Genomic DNA, 16,052 nt, shown 5'->3' on the forward strand with positions numbered 1-16,052 from the left:
ATCAACAACAGGAGTTACTGTGCACTTGCTCCCCATGTAGGACTTCTGTCCTTAATGAGTTATACTATGAGAATTAATAGTAAAACTAGTCTTCAAACAGTACTTTATACTTTTTGAGTCTGTGTGGGTGTAAACTATTATCTTTACTTAGTATAGAGTTGATCTGCATATAGAGATAATTAAAAATGATTCTTTATGAAGAATGAGATGGGAGAGGGAGTAGAAGGTGGGATAGGAGTGGGGGTGGGAGGGCGGGTATGGGGGGAAGAACAGCTATATTCCAAAAAGCTGTACCTATGAAATTTATATTTATTAAATAAATGCTATCAAAAAAAGAAGAGCTTGCCAAAGATTACAACATGGAGATGCCAAATGATGACAGCATGGGCCAGAGACCAAAAACTGCCCAGTGGACATGTGCTGTCCATGACCAGCACCTCCCTCTTCTTCCAGGGAATTCCCTCCGACCTCTCTCCATCCAGAAACTTTGGGTCACAGACTTCCTTCACCTCTGTACTCCTTGCACATATTGTTAATTCCACTAAAATGCTTTTTATTGTTTCTGAAGATTTATTTATTTATTTGAAAGACAGAGTGACAGAGAAAAAAGGAGAGACAGACCATCCATCTGCTGGTTTATTCTCCAAATGTCCACAAAGCTGGGGCTGGACTAAGCCAAAGCCAGAACCAACCAGAAACACCATACTTGGCAGAAACCCAAGTGTGTGGGCTTGTTCCTCTGCCTTCCCAGGCACATTAGCAGGGACCTGGATCTGAAGCCAAGTAGCCAGGACTCAAACTGGCACTCTGATAAGGGATGCTGGCATTGCAAATAGTGGTTTAACCTGCTGTGCTACAATGCTGGCCGAGAGAAGGAGAGGCAGAGAGAGAGAGAGAGAGGTCTTCTTTCCACTGTTTCATTCCCCAATTGGCTGTACCACCCAGAGCTGTGCTGATCTGAAGCCAGGAGCTAGGAGCTTCCTCCCAGTCTTCCCATGGGGGTGCATGAGCCCAAAGACTTGGGCCATTTTCTACTGCTTTCCCAGGCCATAGCAGAGAACTGGATTGGAAGTGGAGTAGCCAGGTCTTGAACTGGCACCCATATGGGATTCCAGCACTGCAGGTGGTGGCTTTACTTGCTATGCCACAGCACCAGCCCTGAAATGCTTTTTAAATGTTTTCTTTATCTAAAGAGCACAAACACAGCCAAGATTAATGTGCATTTTTGAAATATTTAAGAATTTAGAATATTTTGTGCTAAAGACACTGTTAAATGACAAAGGGCATGAACTAAACAAATCAGTAACCATGAGAGGCCAATCAGCACATTACAGTCACCAAACTCCTGACACAAAGATGGCATGAGGTGGGAACACAGGACAGAAGTTGATCCTAGGAGCCTCAATCCTAGGACCTTAATGGCTCACTTCCCATTGGGATGACCACCCATACACAGGGTATCTGGTTAATAGGGTTATCACATGGAGCCAGCCTCCCAACAGTGAAGCCAGGCAAGAAGACAACAAAAGCCACAGGCGAAGGGGACAGACACCACCTGAACTCCAACCTGAAGCAAACTCCATCTTCAGACCTTTCTATTCTGTGCGCTAAACGCATTTCCTTTGTTGCTGAACCCAACTTGAGTTGGGCTGCTTTCATCTGAGCAACAAGGCGGTCGTCACCATCACCACCACAGTTGATTTACACATGGGGACAAAGCTTGCAGCTTTTTCAGTGCCAAACTCAGTAGATTTCTCCTCGAAGCACAGTACCATTATGTGACACCCAGGCAATAACATAACATAGGGATTAAAGGACAGAAAGCACTTCAGAGAAACTCCATTCCTTCCTATATGAAGTTCTCAGAAAGTGAGAAGCAGGCGCTATCATTTGATAACGAGGGTTACTGAAGCTCATCCCACCACCAAGGGAAGGACAGAAGAGTCAACTGCGTTATGAGCAGAAGAGCCCATGCACTTGGTACCTGCAGTAATAGACAGACCATGATGATACACCTGCCTAATCTTTGGTCTTTTACTTGCTTAAAAGAGCAAGGCAAATCTCAGAAGGCTATTTTGTTTTATTACACAGATTTTCCCTAAAATGAAAAAATGGCCATTTTTCTCATTCCACAAAGAAAGGAGATTGTGAGTATTGATTGTCTAGGGAAAGATTACTAAGACATGGCTGCTTATAGTTATCCACATATGTATACAATGTATGAGAAAGAGTTACAGGTGAAGAAAATTAGCTGAAAGGTATTATATTCCAAGGTATTAAATATACTCACCTCACTGGCCATTTCAGATGCCCGCTTTGCTCTCTGAATATCAAGAACTTCTGAACTGAGTTCCATTCCTTTCCCTTTTATTTCATTTTCCAAATCTTTTTTATATTCCTTCTGTAAGACAAGAATGCACAGTTCAAAACTTATGAGGAATCACATTACCCAGTGTACTATTTTACATGTCTCCCAGAGATCAGAGGAGGAGGAAGCATCACGAGGAATAAAACGAATCAGACAGCTGCGATTCATGCAGACACTTCATTTCTCCTCCGTCAGCTTCAGAGTGGCTTCCAGTATTAGCCATTTCTTTTTCTTTTTTCCTCCCTTTCATCCTTTCTCCCAATATGTTTTGGTACTAAAGTGGATTTTATAAAAAGATGTCCTTTCTTAAACCTGTGAGAAAGATCTTAAGCATACATGCTTCTTATTATTTGGAGTACTTCTTTGAAAGCTATCTATAAAATATGAGTTACAAAAAGAATGTAGTTGAAAAAGAATGGAAAATTACAAAATCAAAAGGCTTGATATAGCCAAAATTAAAGACTTCCATTTTACTAAAAAATTTGTAAAACCATATATTTACTTACAGATTGATAATATTTAGTTAGAACTTTGCTTATTTTAATAATGGATTTTAACTAGATACAAATATCCTAAACAAATCAATAAATCTTATGCATAACTTATTTTTCTCTGCTAACAAAGTGCTTGTTTCTTATTTATCTACATTACAGAAACAACAGATATCTTACTCCTAATCATCCAAGCTTCATTTATGACTAACACGCAAGATGAAAGACAAAATGTCCTTCTTAAAGACAAGAAATCTGGTTCCAGTTAATTCTAGGGTTCACTTCGTGTTATTTTCCCTTTGCCCAGTATAATTAAATTAGCCTGTCCTCTGCCCAACTAATAGCTTAATAGACAGTGTAATGGGCTACTCATGATTTGGGAAATGGCGCTAAGTCAATGACTTGGGTGAAAGCCACTTATTTGGTTGTGTGACCTTCAGGAAGACCTTAAGAAACTCACGTTTGATGTCCAGCCTGGCAAAATGGAAATAAAAATACTGGATCTAGCAATGTCAAAGGGCAATGGGGGGAATCCAGTGAAATGAAGTATAAAATGATACTTTGAATATGCTAGACATAAAAGCCATAAAATAAGGAATGTAAAACCCATTTACAGCTAAATGCTTACATTTAAGGAAAGTATAATTTCATTGTCACCAAAAGTTTGTTTTTAAAATTAGACATCTCTGTAACTTCATCAAAAGATTTCTAATCATAGTTGTTATGTACTGAATGCCTAAGTCCCCTGGAATGTGTATACTGAAGCCCTGACACACAAGTTGATGGTATTTGGAGGTGAGATCTTTGGGAGGTAATTAGGTGTTGATGAGATTGTGAAGGTGCAGGCTCCGGGATGGTTACCAAGTCTCTAAGAAGGGAGAGGAGGAAACAGAGTTCTCTGTCTCTTCCTGTGCTTCCACAGGGAAGGGCTAATGCCTACAACAGGCCAAGAAGTGGCTCTCACCAGGAAACCAATGTGCACCTTGATCTTGGACTTCCCATTCTGCACAACCCTGAGAACTGGCTGTTGTTTAAGTCACCCACCGTACAGCATTCAGTCCCAGCAGCCTGTGGCAGACTAGTGCAATAATCTCTTGGGCCTTCTCTATCCTGATGCACACATTCAGAATCCACAGGTCTAAAATAACACACAAAAGGAGGAGTAGAAGAAAAAGGCAACCGCATGTATGAAAATTATTAATGGATCTTAAAATAGATCTCCCCCATTGTCATTTGTATACAAATGATAAAAAGGATTCTCCTTTAAAACAAAAGTCATATACGGGGTTGGCGGGTAAAGTCACTGCCTGCAGTGCTGGCATCCCATATGGGCGCTGGTACGAGTCCCAGCTGCTCCACTTCTGATCCAGCTCTCTGCTATGGCCTGGGAAAGCAGTAGAAGATGTCCCAAGTCCTTGGGCCCCTGCACCCATGTGGAAGATCCGAAAGAACCTCCTGGCTCCTGGCTCCAGCCATTGTAGCCAATTGGGGAGTGAACCAGTAGAGGGAAGATTCCTCTCTCTCTCCTCTCTCTCTCTCTCTCTCTCTCTCTCTCTCTGCGTAACTCTGACTTTCAAATAAATAAATACATCTTTAAAAGAAAAAAGTCATATAAAAACCTCAAACTTTTAAAACAGAAAAAAATAAAGATAGAAAGCTGCATTTGTTTAGCCTTCAACCTCCAAAAATGTTATAGGCACTAAAAGTGAGAAGAGACAGCAGAGCACAACATACATCACAACAGGGAATCACATGAAATTTCTAGAGCCAGTAAAATGGCAGCTGGCTTCTGCTTACTACAGAAGATCATGACTGTACTTCTAGACACATAATGTTGTTCTCCTCTGTTTCACTGGTATAAGACATTTCTCTCAGCAATACTTTCTTCATTTGGAAAATTCAGGGTGAAATGGAATTTCACTTTCCATTTTACATATATATTCCATTTATAACCTATCTCATACAACCTATACTACATACTATCATAGTGCATATATAATTTATAGATATTCCATTTATATTGGGAGGAAGCATCCCTCAATACAAGAACATATTTAGACAGACTTGAAAGAACTCCAAGATGCTTTTTCAGACATGTAGAAAACAGAGAAGCTTTTGGAGAGCTGGACCATGAACTCATTTTTTACGGTTAGATTTGAGCAACTTCACATTCAACATAGTTAATATATTATTAATTGTGAGGCAAAACATTAAGCTTAGGGGAGAATAAAATGAAAAATACTTCCCCAACTGAGAACACAAAGGACTTATAAGTAATACACAATTTATCCAGTTCTCAAGTGTGTGCATTTCACTTGTGATAACAGATGTTACGACAATCCTACAGGGAAGCTACAGCTGTGGCTAAGAGACTGTTCATAAGAACTAAATTTGAAAGAACCAAGCTTGTCCCACCGGTATTCAGAATTTTAAAACACAAACTGTTATTTGGAGTTAAGGTGCTACTTGGGATGCCTTCATCAATACCAGGGTGCTGGTTTGGTTCAAGTCCCAGCTACTCCACTTCTGATCCAGCTTCTTGCTAATGTGTGCCCTGGGAGGCACTGAATGATGACTCAAGTGCTTGGGTCCTTGCCACTCACATGAGAGACCTGGACGGAGTTCCTGATTCCTGGCTTCAGCCTGGCCCAACCCTGGAAATTACAGGCATTAGGGAACTGAACCAGCTAATGGAAGATCTCTCTCTCTCTCTCTCTCTCTCTCTCTCCTCTCTAAGTAAATCAAATGAAACATTAAAAAAAAAAAAACCTAACTGCTATAAAGCTATAAAACCAACCACTTATAGCATTTCTTAGCTACAATAAAACAAACAAAAAAATAAATATTTTTTCAAGTTTTTCAAGGAAATCTGGGTGACTTTTTCCCTCCATTTAAAATGGAAATGTTCATATAGACATTGCTGATTTTAATGAGCATGTAAAACATTATTAATAAAGATTAGAATGAGAAAAAAAGAAAAAAGAGTTAACATCTCAAACAATCAGAAGAGAACTGGTAAGCATTTCCTGGGTTATTTCTTCTCTTTGGAGATATTTAATAGAAAACAGCAGGAGCTTACCTCCCTCAGAAGGCTGGTGATGTACTTTGCGTGTAAGAACTCTGGAGTCTTGTCTAAATCCAGCGAAGACCTCCCTTTAATCTCCTTCTCAAAATCTTCTCTGTAAACTTTCTGTTAAATAAGACCCACAATTTTAAACATGGGAAATACTAGTGACTGCTGAAAACACAGAACAAGAGTTCCCAAATAAAGCTGATGCTTTCTTATACAATTCCACCACCGTGGAGTTTTCTTATCAACAAGAAACTACTTCCACTTTATTCTACATTTCAGAATTCTACCAGACAAAAGCAGAATCCTCTCTCTGGAAAACCATTCTGATGAGGCTGCTCAACACTTGCCTAGGATCTGATGTTCGGAGGGGAACCAATAGGACTGGCTATTTGGATCCCCTAATTAACTCACTCAGAAAGGAGTGGGTTCTTCCACTGGGAAAACACTTGGTGGTGTGCAAGCCCATTTAAAGCAAAGTCCCATCATGGTCATGTGCCCATTATCCTGCTCCTTGTCAGTCCTCAGTGACTGTGACTCCAGGGAAGACCATTTCTAAAATTTCATGGAGGCTGGTTGCTAGAGGAGGAGTGGGTATTTTCCTTTAATGACTTTGGTACTGAGAATGCTTCTCCACACTCTGTGTAATTTGAAATTAATCAGGTTACCCTTTGAGGATAAGCTTCTTTTGAACCTGATAAATCCTTCTTTAGGTAACAAAAGTGGAATGCTGATGGTGACTGTGGAAGGCCACCACCATCTCTTTGATACTCTCTGCCACTCTCCCACTAGGATTCACTTAAATCTAGCATTTGAGCTATGTGCTTGGAAATCAACAGTAGCCCATGCTTTATGACTCTAAAGACAGTCACTCTAATTTAAAAATATCCATCCCTGTGAAATAGTTCCAGAACAAAGGCCAGACTTTACAAGACAGGTGTTTTGCACTAATTGCATAACAATAAATAGACTCTGCATGAGATTGTAGTTTATGCAAAATGAGAGGCTATTTTGAGGTTCATTACATAATTATTGCTAAGAAAGTTAACTGCAGAAATAGAGGAATTCTCCGAACTAGAGGGAGAGTAAGAAAAACGGGTTATCTCCTGACATGACAGACACGTCACACATGGCTCTAATAAATAACATATGACAGAGATGAGGAAAGGCTGCTATGGATATTCTGTAAAGCTACCAGGAACGAATGAAGAAGTCGTGTTGAGAACGTTCTGAAACAACATAGAGATACGCGAAAGATCAATAATGAGAAATGTCCTTTTCTTATGTGGCACTAATCAAAGCTGAATCTAGGGGTTTCCATGACTTAAAGGAGTCTTTGTATAGTGCCATATAAATATGATAAATGTGTGTGTATTTATTCACCCATTTTTTTCACTTCAAAAAGGCTTTCTCTGAAAACATTTATTTTACTGAAGTAAGTCCTTAAGGAAGGTAGATTATGACTGGAATTGTCCAAGATAAAGCTGGAATCAACAATAAAAAACACCTTAGGTGTGCTATTTTCTTAAGGGAGCTATTATTTGTAAACCAAAAGACAAAGAACTTTTCAAAGCCAGATTTAGAGATTTCTTCTAGAAAACCCATGAATTAAACCTGTACCTGGCGTTAGATATCGGTGGCATTTCCTGAGGCTGTAGACAGCTTCAACTGTAGGAGGCTCATCAAGAGACTTTTTTTTTTTTTGGACAGGCCAAGTGGACAGTGAGAGAGAGAGACAGGGAGAAAGGTCTTCCTTTGCCATTGGTTCACCCTCCAATGGCCGCTGCGGCCGGCGCATCGCGCTGATCTGAAGCCAGGAGCCAGGTGCTTCTCCTGGTCTCCCATGTGGGTGCAGGGCCCAAGGACTTGGGCCATCCTCCACTGCCTTCCCGGGCCATAGCAGAGAGCTGGCCTGGAAGAGGGGCAACCGGGACAGAATCCGGCACCCCGACAGGGACTAGAACCCGGTGTGCCGGTGCCACAAGTGGAGGATTAGCCTGTTGAGCCATGGCGCCAGCTCATCAAGAGACTTTTAATCAAACCTATCTCTTAGGAATAAAATCCATCTCTAAGACAGATGGTTCAGTTTGTATCTCCTACTTTAGTACTACCTTTGAAGGCATCTTCCCATCAAACGTCTGAGTAAGATTTTTAGACAGCTTATTTCTCTTGCCTTTCGACCATACATTCAAAAGTCTTTCTACTGGAAGACTTCCTTCTCCTGAATCCCCACCGCCAGGAAGCCTTGGAGAAACTGCTAGGTCTAGGACATCCAATTGCCAGTGGCTACAATGAAAGGGAAAACAGGCCTCGCTTGGCAGGAGTGGAGGATCAACTTGGGGAAGAAAAGACAATCATGAGAAATGAGGAGCTAAAACCACAAGTCATAAACTGTTGCCATTTCTAATTCAGAACCATGGCATTAGACTATAGTAACTATGAATGACAAGTGCCAGGATTTGCTGGCAAGCACAAAGTGAACTAGTTAGAGCAAGAAGAGCATTAAGGAACCACAGGACCAGAAACATAAAAGTGTCCTCAACACACATGTTTCTGTGACCAAACATCAAAGAAGAGGGGAAGGAAGGTGTGGTGAAGGGAGGCTGCCACCACCCTCCCTGGTTTGTTTTCAGAAAAGGAAAAGTCATTTCTGATTCTGTGTTTTTTGGCAAAAATTTCTTTAACAACTTCACATAGTCTTAAATAACCCAAACCCACTGTGAAAGCACCTGACAGGTCCCCGATTTGGAGACCTCTCTGTGGGCCATAGGTAAGTGACAACAGGCACATTATTACTGAAAAATGGGGCAATGCATTGCACGGCTGGCTCGCGCCCACCTGAAAAATGCCTGCAACTGAAGATGATAAATATACATGTACTATGCTTCACATATTGATATCTAAATGCAGAAAAGGGATCCCATGACAATTTATTCCATTAAAGGTAAGCTTTTATAAGACTTCTGAATTTTGACCAAATTTAGCAGTTCTGCCAATTCAGTTAAAACAAATGGGTGTAAGGCAAAATAGTTATCTGACATTTCTTTATCAAATTCCCCTTCATATCTTAAGAAGATAGGACATGAAAAAATGCAAGTTAATTCTTTCTCCTCTTTTGCTTAAAGAAGAAAGTAACTTTGACTAGTCCAGAAACCACAGGAATGTGTGACCCTTTTCCGATAACAACGAGTTTTAATACTTCAGCAAATACAAATATCTGTTCACAAAATTCCAGTGCACGATTTTCTCCAGCAGTTATCATTTCTCCCTGTTTCAGTACTGTAATTGGACAACTCAAAGCGTCTTGCCCACAGAAAAGCCCAGCAGGAAGCCCGAGGGATGTAACTGGCTGATCCTCCTGCCCACTGCTTCTGTCCCTCGGAATAAACCACCTGTAGCCAGAGAACGTGGACGTCAGCTGCAGGCTTAACTGTATGTGTCTGGTCCTGAAAAAAGTAGGAAAAAAGAAAGAAAGAAAAAAAGAGAGGGAGAAAGAGGGAAAAAAAGAACAAAGAAAAACCCAAGAGGGGACTATCTGGATGTGGCCATTGTGTTAGGTGGAGAATTCACTGAATGAATAGACAAAACCTGTAACCATTTATGGCGATGGGGGGGGGGGGGGGCAATTACATAAGCTAAGAGAGCAAAGGGAACTATTCAGGGTTTTGACCAGACCCTCAACACTGGCATTTGTTGGGTATTCAATTTTCTTCAGGATAATTAATGTCAGTGGATACATTATAATCTAGGGGTGATACTTTCCTGGTTTCATTGCTTTGAGGATTAAATGAGCCAACATACATAAAGCACTTAGCATATTACCTAGCACAGAGTATCTACTCAGTCTTAGTTCCATGGTCTTTGAAAACAGGAAAAGAAAAGAAAACAAGAGGAGAGGAGAGCAGAGGAGAGGGGAGGGGAGGAGAGGGGAGGAGAGGGGAGGGGAGAGAAAAGGAGGGGAGGGGAGGGGAGCGGAGGGGAGGGGAGAAGAAGGTGGCTGAGGCGTCTGCTCTCGCTTTCCCTTCCAGCGTGTAGGCACGTACTGGTCCTAGGTGTGCATCAAGGACATCTGAAAGCCTTGCTGATTCAGTCTGCAGGGTCCACATGGAGAAGGAGCTCTGTGGGCCTCTGTGGGTGAATGTCCTTCTCAACAAATGAAGACACTAAGGGCCAGGCAAACCTGACGACCTGGACCAGACCCGGAGTCCCCCACGCAGGGCCCTGCATCTGACCAGAGCCAAGCTCTTTATTCAGGATGCTCTACACGCTGGGAACAACTGGGCAGCGGTCACACATCACACACACATAACGGACCAACAGCAGAGCCAGGGTCCTACCTCACTTTGCAGCTTTTGAGCCTCCTTCGAAGCCTGGTAAGAAGGTGTCTCAACAAATTCAAGCATTGACTTTCCCTTATTTTTCTCATATTCTTCTTTGTATTTAACCTTCATCAAAACAAGTGTAAAAAGCATGTAAAAGTCAGCCCTGATACAAACAAAGCGAAGCAGAGTAAACAGATGTCTAATATTAATCACTCTATGTTCAAAAATCAAATTATTCTGGTCATTGAGGTCGATCAGTGGGTTCCATGTAGTTGATGATACACAAAGGAAGCAAACGGGAAACATTTTTAAATGTTTCAGGGATAAAAATAATTTATAATGAAATTCTGGGACTTCAGTAAAAAGTATTTTGCCAAACAGCTGAATATATAAAATATACAATAAATAATTATGTATAAAAATATAATATGTAATAAATATATATAATTGCTAAATAGCACACACATACATATCCTACACAGTCAACCCTTCATTCCATGGAATCTCCATTTTCAGAGTCAACCAATCACAGATCAAAAACACTCGGGAGAGGGGCAGGTGTTTGGGTAAAATGCTGTGTTGGATGCCGCACCCCGAATCATCAGAATGCCCGGTTCAAGTCCAGGCTCTGGCTTCTGACTCCAGCTTTCCGTTAATGCAGACCCCGGCAGCAGACGATAGCTCAAGTACTTGGGTCCCTGCCACCCACGTGGGGAGACCTGACTGGAGTTCCAGGCTCCTGGATTCAGAAAGGTCCAGTACTGGCTGTTGTGGGCATTTGGGGAATGAAATGAGTGGATGGAAGATCTCTTCTCTCTCTCTCTCTCTCTGTCTCTCTCTCTCTCTGTCTTTGTCTCTATCTTTCAAATAAAAAAAATACACATTTGAAGGAAAATGGCATCAGCACTGAACATGTTCAGACTTATTTTCTTGACAATAGTTCCTAAACAATACAGTGTAACAACTATTTACACAGCATTCACATTATGTAAGTACTATAAGTAATCTAGAGATGGGAGAATTTGCATAGGTCATCTGCAAATACTATGCCAGTTTATATGAGACTTTAGCATCCACAGATTTTGGTATTCAAGGAGGGTCCTGTTACTAATCCCCAATGGATACTGGGGCATTATATGTGGGGTTACTTGCCTGTACACACATGGTACTCACGTACAGGTTTAGGGAGAAAGAAAGAGGAGGGAGAAGGAGGAAGTAGAGGCTGTAATAACTTCAATATCTGTTAGTAAGTTGTGTACCAGAAAGAAAACACAAGTGTGATTATATTTCTACCAAAGGCAGGACAATGTTCTTTTTTTTTTTTTTCAGTAGAATTTTTTTTAAAGATTTTATTTATTTATCTGAAAGGCAGAGTTACAGAGATACAGAGAGAGAGGTCTTCCACCAACTGGTTCACTTCCCAAATGGCTGCAATGGCTGGAGGTGGGCTGATCTGAAGCCAGGAACCAGGAGCTTCTTCTAGGTCTCCCACTTGGGTGCAGTGGCCCAAGGACTTGGGCCATCTTCTACTGCTTTCCCAGGCCATAGCAGAGAGCTGGATCAGAAGAGGAGCCACCAGGACACGAACTGGCACCCATATGGGATACCAACGGTGCAGGCAGAAGCTTAGCCCACTACGCCACAGCACCAGCATCCAGGACAATATTTTTAAATCATGACTAAAACACACACATGCACACAAACCTTGTATGGGATTTCTTTCATTTTCACTTTGAATTATAATAGCATATTGTGAATTATTTATTTCAACTACAGTCTATTTTTATCTCATTTCTGTTTATAAAATGAGCAACATTTTCCTTTTTAAAATGTTTTATTTATTTACTTGCAGGGCAGAGGGACAGATAGGGGAGAGGTTGGGGAGGGGAGATTTCCCATCCATTGGTTCACCCCACCAGTTGCCCAAAACCAGGAGCTGGGAACACAATCCAGGTCTCCTATATGGTTGGCAGGAACCTGCACCCCAGGGTCTGCATTCGCAGGAAGCTGGGGTCAGGAGCCACATCCAGGTATCAAGTCCAGGTACTCCAGTGTGGAGCATGGGCATCTTTTTTTTTTTCTTTGACAGGCAGAGTGGACAGTGAGAGAGAGAGAGACAGAGAGAAAGGTCTTCCTTTTGCCGTTGGTTCACCCTCCAATGGTCGCTGTGGCAGGCGCACTGCAGCCGGCGCATCGTGCTGATCCAAAGCCAAGAGCCAGGTGCTTCTCCTGGTCTCCCAGAGCATGGGCATCTTAACCACTAGGCTAAATACTCGCTCCCCTGGATAATGCTTTCTATCTCCTGAAAACAGAAACTAAAACTCATGTCAGCTATCAGATAAAATAAATTCACAGAAATTTTTACTATGACTCATTCAGAAATGCATTATTAAAAGTCTTATTTTTGAACATTATGAACTTATTTAAGTTGTATAATAATGATGAGGATAATGGAAACTCAACCCAAAAGAGGCTTTTCAATATTTAGTACCTTGTGGTTAAAATACACCACACATATGTGGCAGTGCTGTGGTGCAGTGGGATAAACTGCCACTTCGGACACCAGTATCCCATATCGGAATGCTGATTTGACTCCTGGCTGCTCTGCTCCCAATTCAGCTTCCTGTTGATGAACCTGGGAAGGCAGTGGAAGATGGTCCAAGTGCCTGGGCTCCTGCCACTCATGTGGGAGACATGGATAGAGTTCCTGGCTCCTAGCTTTGACCTGACCCAGCCCTGGTTGATGTGGGCATTTGTGAAGTGAGCCAGCAGACAGAAAACCTCACTCTCTCTCTCTTTCTCTCTTTGCCTCTGTCTCTGTCTCTCTCACTCTCCCTGATGCTCTGCCTTTCAGGTAAATAAATCTTACATAATGATTTTTAGATATCTCCTTGTAGATGTATTTTTGCTGCAGAGAAGTATGAGAGAGTGATCAATAAAATGTTAAAAGTGTAGAATACTACATTATTGGACAGACTGTTATGAAAAAAATGAAACAAAAAATAAGAATTTAGGCACCAGCATTGTGGTACAGTAGGTCAAGCTGCCACCTGCACCACCAGCATCCCACATGAGAACTGGCTTGAGACCTGGCTGCTCCAGTTATGATCCATCTTCCTGTTAATGGCCTGGGAAAGCAGAAGGTGGCCCAAGCATTCAGACCCCTGCCACCCATGTCAGAGACCTGGATGGAGATCCAGCTCCCAGCTTCAGCCGGCCCTCCCCAGCTGTTACAACCATTTAAGGAGCGAACCAGCGGGTGGAAGATCTCTCTCTCTCTCTCTCTTCCTCTATCTCTCCCTTTTTCTCTAACTCTGCTTTCAAATAAATAAATAAATCTTTAAAAAAATAATTTAAAGAGGAAAAAAAATGCATATATCCAAACTTTAAAGGGGGGCTATTTTGTATGTTTTTAATGTAAAGGATGGTGGAGGTGAACTCATTAAGCAATTCATGTTCCACAGAATTCATTTAAAAGAGTGATGTAAAATTTTCTCTTAACAGATGCTAGAAATGACATGTTTTGCAACTATCTCAACTCAAGAATTTAAAAATGGATATTAGCTTTAAAGTTGTAACAGGGAGATATTTTTTAAAGTTTTTTCAGGGGATAGATGGAGTTTCATGTGGAACACAGCAGGAGCATCATTTTCCCTTTCTGATAACATTTCTACTGGAGCCGAGACATTACAGCAAACCTGGCAACAGGTAAATTAATGTTGTACCTCAAAACAACAAATCAGCATGCTAAACACATTTAAGCCAGCATGACATTTGACCATAATTCAGTTAATTCCTGTATTCCAGACTTTAAATTACGTGAAGTAGCTATTATTTTATGCAACGTGTTTATATGGAAACATGGTCAAACTCCCCTGAACCAGTAAACCACAGGTGGGGAACATTTTTCCTGCCAAAGGCCATTTGCATATTTATCACATCATTTGCAGGTCATACAATATTATCAACTTAAAAATTAGCCTGTAGTTGCCTTGGCAGGGCCACACCAAATGAGGCCCCAGGGCCAGACGTTCCCCACCCCTGTCTGTAAACATAGAGAAGATAGTGTTGGGAGACTTTCTAAAGCAATATTAGCTGCCTCAGAATCTGCTCTTCTCAGCAAAGGCACATTGTCAGCAGAGGGTCCCAGCAGGAGATGGGGAGGGGGCTCGCCCATCAAGCGCATACCTGGCTCTGGAGGGTGGCAGTGCCTCTGTGGTGCAGGTGTTCGGTGGCCTCGGCATCAAAATGATACATGCCTTTGTTTTCCTCAAAAAACTTTTTATATTCACGCTGAAATACAGAACATGAAAGGAAAGTTTAGGGAAAAAGAGACCGGTTCCAGGAATAACGTAACTTAGGAATGCAAACTGGACCACGCAAGCCGCCCAGAACCGCAAAGCTGTGATCAAGGCCCCTGGTGTAGCCGGCGGGCATGGCGATCTCCGACTCTGGGAGCAGCAGACACACGCAAGCTAGGCCAGCTCTGGTTGCTCAATGAGACCAGTATGGGACACACTCAGGGTACAAGAGGCCGGGGCCCTAACGCAGAGTGAAGGGTATTCACACAGCAGGAGCGGCGACAGGAGACCTGGTGATGGCGCTTGTGCAGGTGGCAAAGTGGGCAGGATAAAAGTGATGCGCCCTGGCTGGACACATCTAGTGCCCATGGGAGAGAAGGAAAGAACACGAGAACGGGGAGCTGGAGACAAGGCAGAAAAACACTTCTGCACAGAGATCTGAGACAGTGAGAAATGATTTGACTGATTTTTCCCAAAGGAAATGGTAGGAGGTGCTTGGGAGACAATGTGAGGAATCTGCGTATAGGTAGTTGGATTTTTAAGGTGTAGAAACTGGCTTAAAGCTATATGTAGACACAGAGACAAAATGGTGAATTTGGAAGAGATCGGAACAGACTGGAAGGTCAAGTTTGGCAACTGCAGGACTCCAAATACAACAGCAGTAAGGCAGAAATTGCCTCATGGTTCCTATCACGGACACCGAGTTATTCTGCACTATTTGGAAAATACTTCAGAGGTAAACAGTAGCTCTAGAGACTCAAAGCTGCAGAGACTCAATGAGCTAAAATTGGTTGTTCATTAGCCAATGGGTTTCAGGAGAAATGACACTCCTACACAGAGTGGAAGGGTACATGAGCAGCATTTGAAAGGCAGCAGGAAAGAGCTGGCCAGGCTACAGAGTTCTGGGAGTGAAGGGGGTGGGGTGGGAGGTCCCAGGGACCTGCCACACAAGAGCTGCTGCTCCCTGGACCACAGAGGGAACCCAGAATCAAGTGTATCCTGCCACTCAGGGAGCAAAGATGGGTGTCCCCCAGACTGTAACTAGGACAAAATGAGGGAAGAAAAAGAGGAGGAAAAGTCATGGCTGTTCACTAGCACATCTTGGCCACAGAGAACAAAGTCTAAATGCTGGCCCCTCTACCAATTTAACAATAAAAAACAGAAACAAAAGCCTCAAAAGATAACATAGTTAAAGATTCCATAACTTGATTAGAAGTTATTTTATAATAGATACTAAGATAATGCTGACTTGCAGGTAAGGAGCTAGAACAAATTCCATTACTGAACTAAAATCCAGGACTAACAAAGCCTAGCATATAGTCTGGAGTAACAGACATACACTAAGAAAGGTCAATGAAAGGTTGTTCCCAGGAAAATTATCATTCAAGTTATAAAAATTTCAGAAATACCTATTTAAAAAACAACGAAAACATAACCAAAAAAAAAAAAAAAAAAATCTGTACTAAGAGCTGCAGAAGAAATTTCTAATGCCCCAGCTTA

At 41.9% G+C, this 16,052-nt stretch overlaps 1 protein-coding gene across 4 annotated transcripts in view; it reads right to left on the reverse strand.

Moving 5' to 3' along the window:
* The window catches only part of NEBL (nebulette), a 401,382-nt gene that overhangs the window by 50,398 nt on the left and 334,932 nt on the right, over nucleotides 1–16,052 (reverse strand). For 2 of the 4 annotated variants that reach the window (XM_062210544.1, XM_062210543.1), the window contains exons 10-13: nucleotides 14,440–14,544; nucleotides 10,267–10,374; nucleotides 5,939–6,049; nucleotides 2,291–2,401 (exon numbers count right to left, since the gene is read on the reverse strand). The exons of the other annotated variants lie outside the window; for them this stretch is intronic. In XM_062210544.1, the coding sequence (XP_062066528.1) occupies nucleotides 2,291–2,401; nucleotides 5,939–6,049; nucleotides 10,267–10,374; nucleotides 14,440–14,544 (435 nt within the window). The remainder of the gene's footprint in view (nucleotides 1–2,290; nucleotides 2,402–5,938; nucleotides 6,050–10,266; nucleotides 10,375–14,439; nucleotides 14,545–16,052) is intronic. 4 annotated transcript variants of the gene reach the window in all.

This window comes from Lepus europaeus, chromosome 14, assembly GCF_033115175.1.
Source record: "Lepus europaeus isolate LE1 chromosome 14, mLepTim1.pri, whole genome shotgun sequence".
In the NCBI taxonomy this organism is placed as follows: Eukaryota; Metazoa; Chordata; class Mammalia; order Lagomorpha; family Leporidae; genus Lepus; species Lepus europaeus.